General features: G+C 58.0%; 2 protein-coding genes across 6 annotated transcripts in view; one reads left to right on the top strand and one right to left on the bottom strand.

Annotated features, from left to right (window-relative positions):
• Positions 1–18,991, bottom strand: part of LOC122201807 (cadherin-23-like) — a 296,594-nt gene that overhangs the window by 10,111 nt on the left and 267,492 nt on the right. Inside the window, exons 27-30 of the mRNA XM_042907791.1 lie at positions 16,127–16,275; positions 7,414–7,474; positions 6,340–6,488; positions 1,104–1,239 (exon numbers count right to left, since the gene is read on the bottom strand). Coding sequence (XP_042763725.1) covers positions 1,104–1,239; positions 6,340–6,488; positions 7,414–7,474; positions 16,127–16,275 — 495 coding nt within the window. The remainder of the gene's footprint in view (positions 1–1,103; positions 1,240–6,339; positions 6,489–7,413; positions 7,475–16,126; positions 16,276–18,991) is intronic.
• Positions 9,107–17,146, top strand: CD2H10orf105 (chromosome D2 C10orf105 homolog). Of its 5 annotated transcripts, XM_042907930.1 has the most exons (3): positions 9,107–9,305; positions 9,871–9,948; positions 12,633–17,146. In XM_042907930.1, exon 3 carries the CDS (start codon positions 12,638–12,640, stop codon positions 13,004–13,006), a length of 369 nt encoding a protein of 122 aa, XP_042763864.1. In that variant the 5' UTR covers positions 9,107–9,305; positions 9,871–9,948; positions 12,633–12,637; the 3' UTR covers positions 13,007–17,146. The 5 variants fall into 5 exon arrangements, with proteins under 5 accessions (XP_042763864.1, XP_042763866.1, XP_042763865.1 ...); XM_042907932.1 differs by lacking the exon at positions 9,871–9,948; XM_042907931.1 differs by lacking the exon at positions 9,107–9,305 and having other exon boundaries at positions 9,317–9,920.

Here is an 18,991-nt window from a genome sequence, read left to right as displayed (position 1 = left end):
AGTAACAGGGATACCCCCCTCCCCCTCTCCTCCTCACTCCTCCACCTCAAACCCTCAGCCTCAGCGCGCTCTTCAACAGGAGTTCGAGTTGGGATTCCTCAGCTGAAGGCCACAGGCATTGAAGGGAATGGCCATAAAACCACTCAGGAAATCTCAGACTTCCTGCAAAGCATTTGCAAAGCTCGGGATGGATATACATCTTTCTGGGATTTTTCTAGGGAGGGATGCACAGCTCTCACTAATTTCTCAAAAGGATTCCTGACCCAGAAAAGGCCACGAAGCAGTGGGCAACGGTGACGTGTGGGATCTGACTCGTACGAAAGTGCCATATAAGGAATGGCAACCGACCTGAGAGTTTTCAGGCCTATTGTTCCCGCCACCCCATCCTGTGCCCCAGCGGGGCTGAGGGTGCGGAGAGGGGCTGACATGAGGCAACGCTGGGGGGGCTGGGAAGCTGGGAGCAGCTCAGGGAGCCTCTCCAGGGGGGCAGTGGACCCCTAGGAAAGAGTCCCACTCTGGCTGCCTCCCTGGCTGGGGGTAGAGGCCCACATAGCTGGGCCCCATGAAGAGGGCCACAGTGACCTGGCCTCATTCTCCTTTGTTGGGCACTGGCACCTGGGGCCCTCTCTGGCACTCAGGGTCCTTGGCGAGGTCTCGACTGCCTCCAGAGGATTGCAGAACCCTGCCCTTTGTGGAGCAAGTGTGTGTCAGGCCCTGAGCTAGGCCTGTAGGACACAGAGCCGCTTCTGGCTGGAGCAGCAGGCTTCAGCCAGCTGTGTGACAAGTCCTTTACCTCCCCCAGCACTGCCCGGCCCCCGGCCAAAGGCTAGCCAGGAGCTGCGGGTCCCCCAATGAGAAACCTAGACTTTCCAAGCTTGGGACCTACCCTCTCTCCATCTGGAGACTGGGACAACTCCCTGACTTCAGTCCTTCTAGGCCTGTGCATCTGGTGGGGATGCTACCAGGACTGTCCCCGAAGCCCCTCCCCAGCTTGGGAGCTGCTGGATGGGGGAGCCTGAGCCATCCCAAGGAAGACAGGCTCCACAGGAGCAGGAGGGATGAGCTGGGGGGGGGGGGGGGTCACTCTAGGGAGCCGGCCTCACCAGTGTCTCGATCTGTGGCTCGGACGACGATGACCGATGTGCCGATACCCGCGGTCTCTCGAAGCCCCAGGCGGCTGTACTGCTGCTGTGTGAACACGGGGGCCTCGTCATTGACATCCTCCACGTACACTATCACCTGTAGGAGCCAGACCGGGGGTGGAAGGTCAAGGTTGGGTGGAGACCTGAGAAGTCCAGGGCTGGGCCCACCTGGGCCTGCATGTGTGGCCGCTGCTCTCCCGGGCCAGCGGTGAGCTCTCTATGGAAGGCCTGGGGCTATCTGGTTGGTCACCATGTCCCCCGACCTTGCACGGTGCCGGGCATGGGGCAGGTGCTCAAACATCATTTTATCGTTCTCTTGGTTCCGCCACTAACCCTGTGGGAACCCGTGACTCTTTGTGGCCATCAAGTTTCTCAGCTATGACACAGTAACGTATCGGTGTCGTGATTCATGCTCTGAGCCATTTCTAGGGTTGTTATGAAGACAAAACCAGCCAGGCCTTGCAAAAGTACTTAAAAAGTTGAAAGTGACCCCATTCAAACATCAGAATATATCTGGGAGAATAGACATAAAGATGTTAATTATGATTGCAGCAGAGGACGCTGGTGCTCAGACCCCTGTGGATGCTCAGGCACCTTCTCTGAATGCTCTTGCTGTCTGCGGCCAGGAACCGTGGCTCTCTTTGGGGGACTAACCCCAGCCCACCCAGGCTGCTGAACACCAACACCCAGAGAGCCAGAAGTGCCTGGGAATTCTGTCCGCCCCGCCCCCCCCCCTCCCCCCCCCCCCCCCCCCCCCAAAACACACACACCCGGGGCGGTCCTTAGCCAGTGGCTGATGGGCGTGGAGTATAAACACTCTGGCTTCCTCAGCCCTGATTGGGTCCTTGGAGTGACTCTCTCCAGAGCTCTCTGTGGGACTGAGCCAAAGTTCCCACAGGGCGGCCCTTCCTTCCTGGTCCCATGCCCCTTTTGGCAAATTCTCCTGGGGATCCTTTCTCCTTATCACCTTCATAGCAACTCTTGTCTCAGGATTTGCTTCTGAGGATCCTGGCCAAGAAAGTGCCTATATCCGAATTGCAGAATTAGGCATAATTTTCATCACTGTTCAGGTGTACTTTCTAATCGCTCTTTAAAGAACATGTGTCTTTGCGGAACAAAAGGAAAACAGTTTAAGAGCTGTTAGTGGAGAGAGAGCCTGTGGCTAGAGATCAGGGTCATGGCTCTTCCTTTTGCCACACCACCTGCCCCTGCCCCTCACCTACACACAGGGGCACGGGGAGGGTCTGGCCCAGGATGGGCAGGACCAGGTCTGTGTCCAGAAGGAGCAGTGTGGTAGGGAAGGGGCGCGTGTCACAGAGCGCTGGTGCTTAAGGAGCCACAGGGAGGCCCAGGGCCTTTGCCTCTCCTCCAAGATGGGGGGGACCGTGGCCCAGGCAATGTGAGAGCACTAACATTGGGTTTCTGGTTCATCGCTGCCTTTGGGATCAGCCCTGGGTTCTTTAACTGTTATTATTAATTTTGAGAGAGAGAGGGAGAGAGAGAGAAGGGGGGGGAAGGGGGGGGAGAGGGAGAGAGAGAGAGAGAGAGGGAGGGAGAGAGAGGGAGAGAGGGAGAGAGGGAGAGAGGGAGGGAGAGAGGGAGGGAGAGAGGGAGAGAGGGAGGGAGAGAGGGAGGGAGAGAGGGAGGGAGAGAGGGAGGGAGAGAGAGGGAGAGGGAGAGAGAGGGAGAGAGAGAGAGAGAGAGGGAGAGAGGGAGAGAGAGAGAGGGGGAGGGGGAGGAGAGGGAGAGAGAGGGAACGCCAGCATGAGAGAGCAGGAGCAGGGGAGAGGGAGAGAGAGAGAATCTCAAATAGGCTCTACACTGTCAGTGCAGAGCCCAGCACGGGGCTTCATGCCATGAACCATGAGATCACGACCCGGGCCGAGGCCAAGAGTTGGATGCTTAACTGAGTGAGCCACCCAGGCACCCCTACTCTGGCTTTTCTTCTGGGCTTAGCTGGAAAGTTGCTGAAGAAAGTGAAGGGGCTTCTGTTAGCACAAGCACAAACGGTGGCCTGACTAGTAGAGGACTTGGGGGCTGGGGGAGGCTGGTAGCAGACGTAGGGGGGCAGAGAGGCACATGTGGGCAAAGGTTTCTCTACTTCCCTGCTCTTGGGGTTCCTGAGCCCTGCTGTGTCATCACATTTTCATGTCCAGACACCCAGAACCCACTATGCAAACTAAAGTGCCCGCCCCGGAGTGCAGCTGCTTACGAACTGGAACCTTCTAAGTTTGGCTTCACCAAGAACTTGGCTGGGAAGATGCTGGGTGGGGTGGGTGTGGGGGGAATTTGCATGGACGAATTTCGGGAACTCTCTTTCTGTAAACAGAAACTAACCATCCATCTTTCAAAACCGTCAGCCTTCCCCTTCCCGAGTCTGCTGGTCCAAATGGCTTTTCCTCCAAGGGTCGTGGGGACAAAACCAGGGCCAGTCTGCCAGTACGATAAAGAGGACGGAGGTGGCATGGAGCCTGGGTGTGGCCCGTTCTTCTATGAGGCTGTCTCCATACCTCTAGCCTTTTGTTGGTTTCAGCCTTGTTTTTAGCAGCAGAGACAGGAGGCAAAACGGTGTGGTTTACAAACCTGAGAGACACAGATGTACAGGAAACGCCCAGGTCTGCCAAGCTCTTGTGAGCGGGAGGGCTCAGCTACCGAACCACCAGGCTCCCTGGAGAACCAGCCCCACTGTCTGCCCAGTGCTGTGCCCTCCAACAGGGACAGGGTAGGAGATATGTGCACAGGCGTGTGCAAAATCGCAGTGTGCAAAATTGCAGTGCGCAATCGCAGTGTGAGGTCCCCGGTCTCTAGGAGGACTTTCTGTGCTCCCGGGCCCTGGTCTCTGAAGCGGGAACTGGAGAATAGAGGTGGGACCTAGGAGCTGTCTCCACTGCTGCTGGGCAAGTGAATCTGGGGCAAAGCTGGAGTCCCCACACTGTCTTCAGGGAAGCTCCCAGGTTTCCTGGGGCCCAGAGGTGTGGCGGCTGTGTCTTACAAGGGCTTTCAAGCCCCCGCCCTGGGTGCCAGCTCCTAAATTCCCACCTTAAAATGACTCGGGTTTTGGGCAGCGGTCTCTGTGCTCTGAAGGGCCTGTATATAGGGCAGCACGGTGTAGTGCCTGAGAGCACAGACCTGCCTGGACGGCCGGGGCGTGAAGCCCAGCTCTACCCTTACTGCTATGGGACCCTAAGCATGTTGGCCAACCCCTCTTTGCCTCAGTCTACTCCTCTGTACAATGGGTATAATGACAATGCCTCCCTCGTAGGGCTGTTAGGAGGGTCAAAAGAGTTCAACGACAGGGGCGCCTGGGTGGCTCAGTCCATTGAACGTCCTACTCTTGATTTTGGCTCAGGTCATGATCTCAAGTTCGTGAGATCGAGTCCTGTGTCGGGCTCTGTGCTGACAGGGCAGAGCCTGCTTGGGATTCTCTCTCTCTCTCTGCTCCTCCCCACCCTCCTCCTAAAAAAAATAAAAAACATTTAAAAAAAAAAAAAAAAAGAGGAAAGAGTTCAAGGACAGAAAGCACTTAGAGTTCACGTGAGGGTTTGCTCTTCCTCATGGCCCATGGGGAGAGGACAGAAAGGAGTGTGGCCAACCAGGTGTGCTTCTCAGTGTCCCATCCCTGCGCTGACCGTCACAGCCTGGCTTCGATCTACATGCCCTGGGGCACTGCACGCCATTTTGTTTACCAAGGTTGGTGGCTAAAGGAGGTTTGCAGTCACAATGCCGAGGCCGACAGGGGCAGGCCCTGGAGAGAGTGCCCACCTGCTCCCGGGAGGGTGGGGAGTGAGGGGCCACAAGGGGGGCCGTGATCAGGAAGCCAAAAGTCCAGGGAGCCAACCCGAGCTACCCTGACATCAGTCACTCTGCGGCCTGAAGTCGGCTCCACAAATAGCAAGCCGTGACGCGAGTGCGCTAATCAGCACGCGAGCAAGCGATTCGCAGTCGTGCAGGTGAACGTGGCCGTGGGGGAATGCCCCGGGGCACGTGGTGCGACAGGCAGTCACCAGGGCACTGGAATCATTCCAAGCAGCCCCAAGGTGTGAAAGCCCAAGGGATGTGACTCCCTGAGCCGTCCGTGCCTGGACAGACCCTCACTCAGAGGGGCAGCTGTAAGGACCCAGGTTTCTCTTTCCATCTCCTCCTGGGGCAAAGCTGCGGGGGCATCAGCAGATGGGCCAAGGCCAAGTCACCTACTCTCTAGCACCTCCCGCGTGATGGTGACCCAGGCTTCTGTTCATTGTTTCCAGCCCGGGGAAATAGCGGGGTGGAGATGTGGCTGATAAGAAGCTCATACTCAGTCCTGGGTAAAAGTCCCTGCCTGCTCCCCACCCCGGCTTTTCCCACCTTCCTCCTACTCTTCACCTTTGGGGTCTGACTCACTTTCCACCTGGTGCTGGGGAAGGGGCTGTGAGCTGCTGAGTGTGCAGCGGGGGTAGGGTAGGGTGGCCTCGAGAGGTCGTGTCGTTTACCTCAGCCATCCCTCTGCCACGGGGCAGAATAGTGCATAAACCGGCCCAGCCACTAGGGGTACCCGTCTGTTTGTTTTTGACCATTCGGGAAGATCAAGGTTAATCTGATTTCAGCCTCATAGGGCAGAGGCTCGAGGTGAGTGAGGGTGGGCAGAAAAGAATACGTTTGTTGTGGCAGCCGGGAACGGTAACTGGAATATTTGGGGGGACACTTTCAATGGGAAGTGTGCGGAGCCTGGACTCAGGAGTCCTGGCTCGAGTCCTGGTCCAGCACTAGTGACGCCTCTGTGCCTCAGTTTCCTCGTGCAGACTGAAGTTGGCAATGTCTCTATTTCCAAGATCGTAACTGTGAGATTTCCCTGGCTCATCCTAGCGAGTGGCGTGGCTGTGGGGGTTAGCAGGGTAAGGACACCCCTCCCGTCTCTTAGGACTGACATTGGTATCGCTGACCCCCTTCCACATCTGGAGAAACCGAGGCTCAGAACAAAAGGATGCTTCCAAGAGCCCAGGCTGGGCTCTGGCCTCCTCGACCACACACCTAGCCCCCGGTCACTCAGTAACTAAAACCCGTGGCTCCCGGCCCCCACCGGGCCTTAGCTGGTGGCCATCTCTGGTCCAGCTGTGGTCTTGGCCCAGCTCTGAGGCCACTGCTGAAGGGGAGGCAGGGCTTCACGGCCTGCTGACTGGCTACGTGCCAGCCCCTCCCTCCCCCTCCCCCCCCCCCTTACCCTGACGGAGCTCCGCATGGGGCCCAGGTCATGGTTGTAAGCCTCCACTATCAGCACGTGGGATGAGTTCCGTTCTCGGTCCAGGGGCCGGGGCCCTCGCATCAGGAGTCCGTTGCCGACGTGGATCCGGAAGTTGTTGCCATGGTTACCTGTGCCGAGGGACAGAGGAGATGCATGGGCTCTGGCCTGGAGCAGGACGTGGGATGTTCATAGCATGGCGATGGGGAAAATGTGGGGCCCGGACCCCTAGAATGCTGACCCCGCACAAAGGTCTCGGCAGCCTGGACAAAGCCCACGATGGCAAGAAGCCCTCTGCCTCACGCTGCCCTGGCCTGGCAGGATTTGAGGGAGGGGATGGGAGCCTACCTTGTACCCTCCTTATGGGAAGGCTGGGGGTCCCCTGAGACCCCTATACGACATTTCAGGGGATTCAAAATTTCAGAAGGATCTGGGACAGTACAAGAAGAGACACAAAGGCAAGTTCTCTGTGGGCTGTTGAAGTGAGGATTTTGTGTATATCTTTGGGCTGGTCCAGGACTTTCCACCGTCCTAGGGTAAGAGCACGCCGATTTTCCGCTGGGGGGTCCACCCTCTTCCACCATCAGTCCACGTGCTTTGCGCAGGGGTGGTTTTACCCCTGATTCCAAGAGCGGGCAGATCGGCGTATTTCAATCTCTGGCCAATAGTAATCGGGTCAGGGATGGTCACGTGATGCTGGCTGGCCCAACGAGACTCCCGGCCAGCTCGCCGAGGGCACCGTCCCAGTGTCTGAGTGATGTTGGGCCGGTGACAATGTCTGGGGGGCTCACTGCCGGGGGCCGCCCTCCCCCATGCTCCCTCTGTCAGGGTGATTTCCCACTCGAGGCACTCCAGGACAGCAATCAAGCACAGCACACTCACTTCAAAGACACCCAACTTGGTGTGAACGATCAGAGAATGTCCGTTTCCCCCCTCTGCCCGCCGCCCGCATGTGTGGCTTGTATGGCGCCTAAGGTTTCCTTGGCCTCCCTTCCCAGACTCCCGGCAGCCTGGAGAAGCTCTGCCCTCCTCAGCGCAGGAGGGCAACCCACTCACCATGAAGGATGCGGTACCACACGCGCCCAAACTCGCCCTCATCTGCATCTGTGGCTTTGAGCTGAGGGAGAATGAGACATGTCACCCCCTGAGCGCCACCCCACGGGGAGAGAAGGCGCTGGTGAAGCCCCTCTCCCGCCCTCCACACCGCCCCCAGCCCATCCTGGACAACCTGTGGTTGTCCACAGAAGCCGGGGGAGCGTGAGAGGCGAAGGACATGCCTGTCTCGACCCCCACAAGGACGCCTGTTGAGGGCTCTATGCTGCCCTGTCCTGGCAGGGGACCTGTCAGCTCTGCTCCTTGATCCTCCACCAGGGTCTTGGGGAGGGTGGGGGAGAGGGTGGAGGGTGGCACACTGGAGCTCTCCGGATCCAGGCTTGACTAGGTCAGCCCATGGGAGCCTGCTTTCCTCCTTCCTCCTTCTGAGACCCCAGGAGCCTCATCTGGGGTAGGGCTGGACGTGCGGCCGCGCCTCGCCCCCAGTTTTCCTGGGCGGAAGCCATTCTGGCCACGCTGAGTCCCGGCTGGGCACCGGGTACCGAAAGAGCCACTTGGTGGAACCCCAGAAATCCCACCTCCCGCCAGGTGGCTCCGTACTCAACCACCCATGTGTTCACTCCGGTCTATTTCAGGTCACCGGGGCTTGTGGGCTGTCCCTGGTGGGACCTGGGGTGTGCTGTTCTCACTCAGAGACCCCACCCAGGGTCTCTCCGTTTTCACAAGGAGTCCAGCCTCGAGGCTGCTGGCAGAGTCACCGCCAGCCCCAAGGCGGGTCCTGTCGAACCAAGAACCGAACACCTACTCTACTGCCACACGCCTGAAGCGAGCAGAGGTCGCTCCCCCGCAAGGTGATGCAGGAAGAGGCCTGACGGCATGGCCGGGTGGACTCGGGGCCTCGGCGTGTCGTTTCGAGTTGTGGCGAATTGCCTTGTGATGCCCTGGACCTCTCGCTTCTGGATCTGCCCTCTTCTCTCCACCTCTCACCGCAGCACTGAGGCTGCCGGGTCCTTACTGACCGTGGCCAGCGGTGGCTGGTCTGCGAGGGGGGCACCTCATCAAAACTGGGTCAGTCTGCTCCTTCGCTGAGGTTTTGGACCTTGGGCCCAGAGAAAGAGCGAGTCCACCTTCCTACTGGTGAGAAGTGGGAGTATCTGAGCTCATTTTCCACGACTGCCTCCTCACCAGCTCTGCCCCAGCCACACGGATCTCCCTGCTGGTTCTTGAATGCCAAGCGCATGTTGTTTCCTCCACCGGCCAGCTCTCCCTCCGCGTTTGTGTTATGCTCGCGCCCTCATCGGCTTCAGGTCTCTGCTCAAATGTCATCTGTTCCCTGACCGCTGTATGTGGAACTGCAGCGCCCCCCCCCCACTCCCCACCACTCCAATACCCAGGCTGTCCCCACCCCCATCAGCTTCTGATGTACTATAACCTTGTTTACTATCTATATTCCCACAGAGAGAAGGGACTTTGTCCACTGCTATATCCTCAGTCTCTGGAACAATGGCCCAGGCACCACGACCTCTGTGCTGTATTTCTGGGAGCTTGGGCGGGGGAGGGGGGTCCTCGATGGGGAAGCTGCTTACGACTTAGGCTCCTTCGCAGGCAGCTGGCTGCTGGGGAGGCTCTGGCTTCCGGGAAGAAAGAAGGTTGGGGAGGGGTGTGTGTGTGTGTGTGTGTGTGTGTGTGTGTGTGTGTGGTGTGGGAGAGCTGGAGAAACACCACCTGGAGGGTCTCCAAGGGCCCACCCAAACTATAAGGAACATAGCCACGGCTGGCCCTCAACCCTGTGCTTTCTGCCCTAAGATCTCTTTGACCTTTGAAAACATCGCTCACCCCTCCCTTCTGCAGCGAGACACCTTCAAAGGGCAGGTGCTTTTCTGGGAAGCTGAGTGGTAAGCCTGGGAGGTGAGGGGCGCAGGGGTGCAGGAGGGGAGGAGGGGCCCGGGAGCTGCCAGGGCCTATCACCCTGCTGCTGGGCTGTAGCCCCTCTCCTCTCTCCCCTCTCCCGGGTAACCTGGAGGCTGGCAGGCACTGAATAGCAACCCTCTGGCTGCCGACCATACCATTCAAACACCCGATGGGGGAAGGTGAGGGCTGCTGCCGGGGCAGTGAAAGCCTCCCCGTGACTCCCCCAGGCCTCCACCCTGCCCGCTGAGAGGGCTCCAAGGAGACCAGCTGAAGTGAGGCCCCGGGAAGGCTTGGGGAGCAACGGGGCTCCTCTGCCTGGCTCCCCTCTCCCTCTGCCCAGCCCAGTTGCCATCCCTACCCTTCTTGGCTGTCCCCTCCCCCAAGGCAGGGCCCAAACTCTTCCAGACAAAGCCAGGGCTAGCTGGAGAGTGAGTGAAGACAGCTCGCTCTGCCCAGCCTGGCTGACTGAGGGGCACAGGGCACGGCAGAGGCCGGGGCAGGTTGGGGTCACGGGTGGCACCCGGTGCTCCTTGGGCCTCTCTTGCACAGCTAAGAAGACCTTTCTACCCAGCCTGGGACTGCTGAGCGCTGGCTCTGAGGTCAGAGTTCGGGGAGCTGCAGGAGAAGGTGTGGTGAGGAAAGTGGGGCCAGACCCTTGCTGGGGGACTCTGGGGGAGGGTGTGAGGGTGCGTGCAGACCTGGGGAGTCCTTCTGCTTTCTGCAGAGTGGAAACAATGCCCAGCGAAGGACGGTGGCTGGCCCAAGGCCACACAGCAAGATGTACCCTGAGGTTAGTTCTTCTGTTCTAGCAGGTGCTGTTCTAGGGACCTCTGAGGGAAAAAAGAACGTTCTTGACTGAGCTTTCAGAGATATGTCTAAAGCAGGGGCCTGCCAGTGTGCCTTGGGCTTGCGGGCAGGGAGAAGCTTCACCTGCTCTCGAGATCATTCCTAGCCTCGGTCTGGTGGAGGCCTCTTTTCCCTGCAACCAGCTGACCCTTGGTGGATCAGAGGGATTGTAAAAGGATCTGGTAGCTGGTTTTGCTGTGTGTTCCAGGGAGGGTGGCTTGATGTCTTCAAGCCCTTTAGAATCTCTCGCTTCCAAGAAAACTACTAAGATGCTAATTATAGCCTCACGTGCCTTTTTATTAAAGTGCTTCCCCCAAGGACTGGAGTCTGGGCCAGCTTTGCTGGTCTGATAGGGTCCCCAGACTCATGTGACAGCCTTGAAATACTATCAGGACTAGCAGGATTGAGACTTCTCCCGCTTCAGATTGCCCAGGGAAGGCGAGGGGGCATGTTTTCTCAGTTTTCTCCCTGTGGTGGGCACACCCCATCCCTTTTCCATGCTCATATTCAAGGGACAGCCAACCACATATGGCCGCCCAGCTGGAGTGCTCTCTAGGCCCGATGCCTGAAAGGCAGGGGCCCTGGGCAGCTAGACGGGCATCAAAGTTTCCAGCTGGGAGCCGGGAGGGGTCGTGTTCTGTCTGGAAATGTGGGAAGGAGTGGTAGCAGGGAATGGGTGGGAGGCGGGCTGTGCTGTGTGCCCTCAGTTGGCCGGGCGCAGGGTGAGGCTGCGAGCAGGAAGGAGGCTGGGCGCTGGGAGCTGGGAGTTAGGTCCTGCCGCCATTGGTGAGTGCCCGGGGTAGGGACAGGGGCTCCAGAGGGTGGGGCGGGGGGCCCTCTCCACTCCCCACTGCCTGCTGACACGGACTCTGGGCAACCCACATACAGAGCCTTGGCACAACTCTGCAGAGCGTCACGCTAGAAACTCAACCGTAAGTTTACTCTAAGCTGCAAGCCGGGAGAAAGGGGGAAACCTGCTGTCCCCGTCGCACGAAAGTATCTAAGGTCAAAGAGAAATAAAGGATTTTTTTTTTTTTTTTTTTAGGCCCTCTTTTGGACTTTCTGTCCTGCGTTTGTAGAAATCAAAGATCATCAGTGCTGGCCTGCGAGCTGGCAGTGGCCCGCTTGCGTGTTTTGTTTGGCCTGTTATAGTGTTTTAGATATTTGAAAATTCATCGCACATTTTTTTGGAGTCGAGTTTAACTTTGGCACCATATCCCCCTTCCTGCGCCCCTCTCCTGGTTTAACCAAATTTGAATTACTTGCCAACATTTAAACGTCAGGAACATTTGCCTGAAAAATCCAGATTTCTGGCTTCTCTTGGGAAACCGGAAAGAGCCGGGCCTGCGTTCTATCAGCCTGGCCGAGGCACCGCCACCTGCTTGAGGGTCCTCTGTCACAAGTTATCTACTGGCCATGCGCTCTAAGGATTTTTATTTACAACCCCAGACCTATCCAACCAGAAGCTCAGCCTGATTTTCCATCTACAAAGATTGTTTGCTGAGCTCCCTTTAGCGGGATGGCCGTGAGTGATAACAGGTACCTGGGGTCTGGAGGGGGAGTCAACCGTGTAGCTCTTTGTGGGTTCTCACCTGTTCTCAGAGCTGCTCAGTGATCTTGGAGGATTGGGAGCCACAGGGCCAGGAGTCAGGGAACCTAGTTCTGGTCTTCGCTTGGCCACTGGCTCACAGCATGGGCTTGGCCTTCCCTTGCTGGGGCCTCAGTTTCTTTCTTGTCATGGGAGCAGGTTGGGTCACACTGGGAAGCACCAGCAGGAATGCCCATGGGGCGGGCGAGGCAGGTGAAATAAAGTGTGTAGCGGGCCTGTGGGGGAGTGTGGTGACCTGGGGGCCAGAGACCTCTCTAAAGGGGACAAAGGCTGCTCAGCCTCAGCAACTGAGTGCCAGGCGGGAACTGGCTGCCAGTGTTGCAATTCTGAAATTTCAAGAGCAGCCGGACATTCAGACAGCCATGCGAAATCCCTTCGTTTTGGGTTTGTGACTTTAAAAATACTCGTGATTAATTGACATTTACAAAAACACGATAAGGACCCAATGAATGTACCTGCGGGCCCCCAGGTTGCAGCCCCAACATTAGATAATGTCTAAGGCCCTTGCCAGCTGCAGCATCCTATAACTGATAACTTGTTCCTGGTCACAGAGCAAGCTATTGACGGAGGTGGTCTTATATCCCAGGTTTTCAGGCAGAAGACTAGTGTAATTCATGAGGATTGATTTAAAAATGCCAGAAGGCATCACCCTGCTGCCTCCTCTGTAGCAAGTGGGCAGGGGGTAGAGCAGAAAGGGGACCTGGGTTCAGGCCCAGCTCTAGCACTTTCTGCTGTGTGACCTGAGACTTGTCACCTCTCTGGTCCTCACTGTTCTCACCTGTACAATGGTTGTGATGCTGTCTGCGGCTAGTTTAGCAGCACCCAGCCCCCATCAACGTTCCCCTTCCTGTTGCAGGAGCCATGAGCACACGGGGTCCCAGCCCCCTCGCCTTCCTCACCGCCCCTGTCACTCCCGGCAGCCCCACAGAGGCAGCTGACCCCCTCCCGGCGCTACTCGCCCTGGCCTGCATCTTCCTTCTGCTGGCCAGCTGTCTGCTCTTCATGACCCTCTGCAAACCGGCCGCTCTGGACCCGAGCCGCAGGGCTCGGGAGTGCATGCCCCATCACCCCGGGAGCCCCAGCGAGCCCCAGCTCAGGCTCTGGAAGCGCCTGGGCTCTCTGCGCCGCTCCCTGCACAGCTTCCGCAGAGGCAGGCCTGCTCCCAGACGCCCCCTGCCGGGCTGCGAGGACAACCTCGACTGTGACTGCACGGAATCTACCAAGATGTGATGGGGCGTCCCCACCACCCAGGACCCACCAGAGGTCCTCCTGCCGTGGACACAGCCTGGAACCAGGGACTGCAGAAGGACCTGGGCCACACGCTCAGCCACAGTGGTCCCCTGTGCGCCCAGGCCTGTGGCCTTTCCCAGAGACAGCCCCTGGAGGAAAGCCTTCCTCTCTGCCGACTCTGCAGCTGCTGCCTGCTGAAAGACTGCTGGGCCAACAGCGGGGTACCTGCAGCCATCTGACCCTCGGCCCCGGCTCCAGAGGGTACAACCCGGGACCCCCAGCACTCTTCTCTGGCAACCAGGTACTAACCACCTCCAGGAAGCAGTGCCCCTGCTTCCCAACAGAAGTCCTGCCCACCTTCCAGGTGCCACAGTCCAGCATGGATTCCAGTTTGAGTTGCCGAATGGCCAAAGGTTCCCTCCAGCCAAACGAAATACTCTGTCCACACGGGGGGCAAGGAACTGTCTTGCCCTCTGTGCCAACTCAGTGCCAGAGGAAGAGGCAAGCCAGGGACTTCTCGCCTTGAAATCTTGGGACCTACCAGCATTCACCTAATAATCCCTGGGAGCAGCCAGCACCCCTGTGGGTCAGATGCCCGTGTGCCTGCTGGGAGGAGGGCAAGCAGGAGGCTCTCAACCCTGCCTAGCCAGTCACCCTCCTGGCAGCCATCTTGGTGGCCCCCCTTCAAGGCGCCCATGTCACAATGGACCAGGAAGGGGCTGAGAATGGGTTAAAGAGCTCCTTGTGAGGCCAAGGAGCTGTGCTGTGTCAAAGCGGTAGGAGGCATTGCCAGAAGCCAGAGGTGATGCCACCTGGGCTCCGAGGACACATCACAGCGTTCCTGCCTCGGCCAGGGCAGGAGGCCTCCTCCTTTTTGGGTAGGAGGGTCCAGACCTCTCCGGGACAACTGTGGGACCTCAGGTCTGGACCACACTAGGGATGCTATCTGAGTTTTTGGCAATTGTGCCATTGACTGGCTATCTGTCAAAGCAATCCTACCCTAGAGTGGGCTTCTCGGAATTCCAAACCCCCAACTCTCCCCACAGGGTGCGGCTGTGCACTCGGGGTCCCAAATCTGGAGAGTGGACGGAGGGGGTCTGAGCTGCCTAGTTCCTGCCACCTGTGTCCTGCTACAGGGCTGCCGGGACCCACCTTGCTGTGACTCCCAATGCAGCCAGCCAGGTCTTCTCAGGAAGTGAGCTCCAGCTTTGCCACCCCCCAGCTCCAACACCATCACTGGTTTCCAACCGCTGGCTAGATAAAGCCACGGCTCCTTAGTGTGGTGATCGGCGTCCCCCGGGAGCTGGCTTCAAACTACCTTTCTAGCCTCACCTCGACCCGAGACTCCAGACAAACTGAACCACCTGTCCCCAGGCCGTGGCTTACGCTTCCCAAGGCACCCCCTCCGGGAAGCCCTCTTTGCTCTCCAGCGGAAAGCCACTTTCTGCCTAGAACCACTCCTGCTCCTCACATCTCTCAGAGAAAGGATCACTTCTTCCTGGCATTGGGGGCGATCCACATCTCTGTGTCCTCCCTACAAGCCCGGAAGCTTGCAGAGAGCAAGACCATGTCCAAACCTTCACGTTGCTTCACTGACTCCAGGCACAGAAGTAGGACGCCTCTGTTTCCCGGGTGAAGGATGGCCCCATCTGGGTGTATCCCAACCCCCCAAAGTTTAAGGAGCCCTGGGGAGGTGGGGGGAAGCCATCTTCTCCCCGAGACAGAAGCTTTCTCTCCAGCATGTTGGTGAGGCCCTCTGTACCTTCCTTCCAGGTCAGTTTGACACCAGAGAGTGAGGCCAACTTGGCCAGAAACTTCCAAGGCCTTGGAGAAGTTGCTAAGGCCCGAATTTCTCCCTGAGAAACGGGGAGAATCAGGGCTGCCCTGTATTACTCATGGGCTCTAGAATTTCAGGCTGTGCAGTGTTGTGTAAATAGAAACCCATTCTTCAGGTTTAGAAAGTGGGCCAGGCCTCCTCCCACAGGGGTTTGTTACCCTCTCCCTTCCAGCTTGTGAACTTCTTCCTGGCTCCCTTCCCAGGGCCTCCCTGAGACATCCCAGGATGCACTCGGCCTACAGTCACCGGTGTCATGCCCAGGCCAGCATCCTGCTCGGTCCTAGGTGTTCTCTTCCTGGAGACTAGGGGTAAGGCTGCCCTGAGGCCTGAGGAGAAGGAATAGCTGGGGATGGAAAGGGAGGGCGGGGGGTGGGGGGGCCCACAAAGCTCTGGCCGCACCTCTAGGCATGTCCTCAGTTTGGTCCTGGGAGACTGTCAGTGAGTGGAGTGGCAGGTATTAGGCTAGAGGAGAAGCTGAGGCCAGAGGAAGAAAACCTCCCCGTTCCTCCTTCTGGAACCACCCCCAGACTCTTGCAAATCCCTGTGGCTTCCTGGACTCTCCGTTCCTCTAGGAGTCAGCACCCTGCTCCCAGCCCATTTCCTGCCTTCCTCCCGCCCCGATGCAGGGAGGTGGATCCACGTCCAGCCCCTTCTGATCCTGGATCCTGGGAGTCTGCGCTGGCGGACAGGCCCAGATTTGCTGTGTTTGGCTCAGCCCCGGCCTCCCACCGCATCCAGCAACGGAGGCCTCCAGGGGGAGGTGGGGGAGGGGACCTAAGCCTCATTTTCAGGTCCTCCCCTTTCTCCTCTGAGCCTCAGAGCTGTCCTGCACCCTGGGCAAAGGAACTCTTTCTTCTTGTGCCTGTTTACTTCCTAAGAGGAGAGCTTTGGCCAAGGGCCCCGTGAAAGCCGCTCTGTTCTGGGCCTAGCTGGGCCCTGCCTCTTCCCCCTCACCTCCTACCGGGAAAATGTGACAGCTCCATCCACTTGCTGTTCCAAAAAGCCCTCTGGGTGGGGTGGGGGGAGAGGAGAGGGCTGTGGGGGAAGGGAGGGAGGCAAGGCCTTCCTTCTGTTTTGCGGGGAACCAGGGTGCTATCTCAGGCCACAGAAACTAAAGGCCTACCATCCCCAGAAGGGAGGAGGGTGCCTGGCTCCCTCTTTCCCCACTGCCTACTGGATACTTCCGGAGCAGCAGCGGGACCCTCTTCTGTTTCCATCCCTTCACGTGGCAGCCATGCCTGCCCCCAGCCCACCAACAGCCCCAAGGGGCCATGGCCACCTGCCTGCACGATGCTGTGTCCCTCAGGGATGTCCTCGGGGATGCTGGCCTCATAGCTGCTCTGCAGAAAGATGGGCCGGTTGTCGTTCACATCCAGGACGGTGACAAACACGGTGGCCGTCCCCGTGCGCCGCTTACCTACAGGGCCGTTGTCTGTGGGAGTTGAAGGAAGACGGGCTGTTAGTGGCTGCCTGAGGGACAGATTTCCCTGGGCACGTGTCCTGTTCATCCCACCCACTCTGGCCGTCGCAAGGGGTGGGTTTTTTTTTTTTTTTCCCTTTTTTTAGATTAAGAATAACACTAACAATATCTAACCTGTCCCAGGCGCTATTCTAACTCATGCAGCCCTCAGGAGAAGCATGTGAAGTAGGTGCTGTTATTATTATTCCCATTTTACAGAGGAGGTAATGGAGGCATGAAGTGCTTCAGTCGTGGCCCCCGGAAGATCTACCCGCGTCAGATCCCTGGGAACTTGTGAATGTCAACTTATTAGGAAAAAGTGTCTTTGAAGATATAATTAAGAGTCTTGAGATGAGGTATCCTCGACTGCCTGGGTGGGCCACAGGCCCAATGGCAAAGGTTCTTGAAAGAAAAAGGCGGAGGGAGGCCTGAATCGAGGAGAAGGCCAGGTTAGGTCGGAGGCAGAGACCGGAGTTTTGCAGCCACGAACCAAGGATTATTTAGAGCCACCAGAAACGCTTAGAGTCAAGGAAGGATGCCCCTCTAGAGCCTTCAGAAGGGAATGCAGGCCTGCCAACACCTTAATTTTGAACTTCTGGCCTCCAGCGCCATGAGAAAATAAATCTCTACTCTTTTAAGCTACTCAGTTTGTGGTAATTCGTTACAGCAGCCCGCGGAGACAGATCCAGGAACAGCTCACAAGCCAACTGCTGGCGGGGCCAGGCAGGCGAGACCCATGGGGGCACAGGTGGGAGGGGTGACCCTGATGGCAGCTCTTCTCCGCGCCGGTCCATAGTGGGCCCCGTGACACTAGACCTTCCGATTTCTCCAGAGAAACTGAACATCTGAGCTTCTAAATAAAATCTCCTGATTTTTAAATGTTCACAACTAACTGTCCTTCTGTACAAAACAAGAGACGGGTCACACATGCCTACGGGACAGATTTGGCCTCTGGACCCTCTGCATTCGGGGGTACAGGCCCTGCTTGATTTCCGAGCCGAAGGTATCCAGGGGCTCTGCCCCCTCAGTTCCCTGCAGGACCCTCCCGGGGCTGGGGAAGGGGCTCAGCCCCATGGACAGCTGTCACGTTGTCCTCCCTGGAGGAAGGAACTTGGGCCCCGTGCTACATGTCCAGGCGAGGAGAGTCACCCTAGGGCGGAGTGCAGGCAGCTGGAATTGACTAAGGACCAGGGGTGACTCAGTCCTTCTTCCCGAGGCCAGCTGACCACATGCTGGGGCACAAGTGTCTAACCTGGTCTTGCTCTTTGGAGCTCCTCTCCAAGCCCAGCCTCCCACGGGAGCTCCTGCTTACTTGGCCTGGCTGGACACAGCATGAGCTGCCAGGCCCCCTCGGAGGCCTGATCCCGAGCCCTCTCCTCCTGCCAGACGGTGCTGGACGCAGGGGGAATGAGGGGTCTCCAGAGGGTGGGAGGAGAGCCACCAGAGGGCAGATGCATCTGGGCGTGGGCGGGCTGGGGAGGAGCTACTGGCAGGAAAGAGGAAAGAGCGAGACACAGAACGCTCACTCCCTCTCACCCACAGCTTACTGCAGATGTTGAACTGGATGCTCCTGGGAGGATGCAGCGTACCTGGGTGGTGGGGGGAGGGGGTGGGGGACAGGTCTCATCACATCCTTCTTCTCATCTAGAGCCCTCATGGGCTCCCTACTACCTGGAGACCAAAGACCAAATTTCTGGCCCAACTTAAGGCCTCTAAAAGCTGGCCTTGCCTGACTATAGCCTCCCCCTCCCCAGTATACATCACACCACAAGCCAGCTGCGCACACACACACACACACACACACACACACACACAGCTCTTTCCCACAACCAGGCCTCTGCCTGAGCTGGTTCCTCTGCCTGAAACGCCCTCCCTGCTTCTAGACTTACTGAAACTTTACTTGGCCCGCAATGTGACGATTACTCAGCCTTCAAGGTATCTGCCCAGCTGCCCCATGCTGCTCTCACAGGCCGGCCCGTATCCTGAAGGTCCCTCTGAGAATTCCGCCTTCCTGACCCTGAGGCCCGGGGTTCTGGGCACCAGGGATGGGCATGTGATTCAGGCTTCGCTAGCACCTCTCTCCTCCTCTGGCCACGATGAGGGGTTCAGGGACAGGCATTGGGGCAGATGGAACTAATCACAGCTCATCTGGGGCTTTAGCTGGGGAGACTAGGAAAGAGACCAGTGCTGTCTCCCCGATGCAGCACTTGAACCCAAAAGGATTGAGACCAGGTTTGCGGCCACAACTTGTCACCACATCAGCCAGAGAATGAAGACAACACACAGGAGGCAGAGGGAGCCAATGCCGAGAGACTGAAGCCTGGTGGCATCCCCTGAGCCCCCAGTCCAGTCACACCTGAAGCTCCATCACCCTACGGACTGGTTTTGTGAGCCCATATTGCTTAAGTCAGTTTATTTGAAACTCGCAACCAAGACGCTGATCCAGAGACACTTCCTCTAAGAAGACTTCCCTGATCACACCCTCCCCCTGAACATGCTTGCACCTCCCTGTGCGCCCGATACTCTTGGCTCCTCCCTTCCCCCTTTCGGCTTCCTTTGGCCTGGTTTTGCAGCGGTTTGTCCACACAGCGGTCTCCCGTCTAGCTGCCCCGTGGCTCCCACCCCAGCAACTAAATGTTTTGCGTTGTAGCGCTGTGAGCTAAGCTTCATGGCCTCCCGCGCTCAGCAA

This window comes from Panthera leo, chromosome D2 (assembly GCF_018350215.1).
Source record: "Panthera leo isolate Ple1 chromosome D2, P.leo_Ple1_pat1.1, whole genome shotgun sequence".
In the NCBI taxonomy this organism is placed as follows: domain Eukaryota; kingdom Metazoa; phylum Chordata; class Mammalia; order Carnivora; family Felidae; genus Panthera; species Panthera leo.
The sequence above is the reverse complement of the archived record's forward strand: the minus strand, read 5'-3'. Positions and strand labels throughout refer to the sequence as shown.

Coding starts and splice junctions, on each gene's coding strand:
- CD2H10orf105 (XM_042907932.1), top strand. CDS start 12,638: ATGAGCACACGGGGTCCCAGCCCCCTCGCCTTCCTCACCGCCCCTGTC.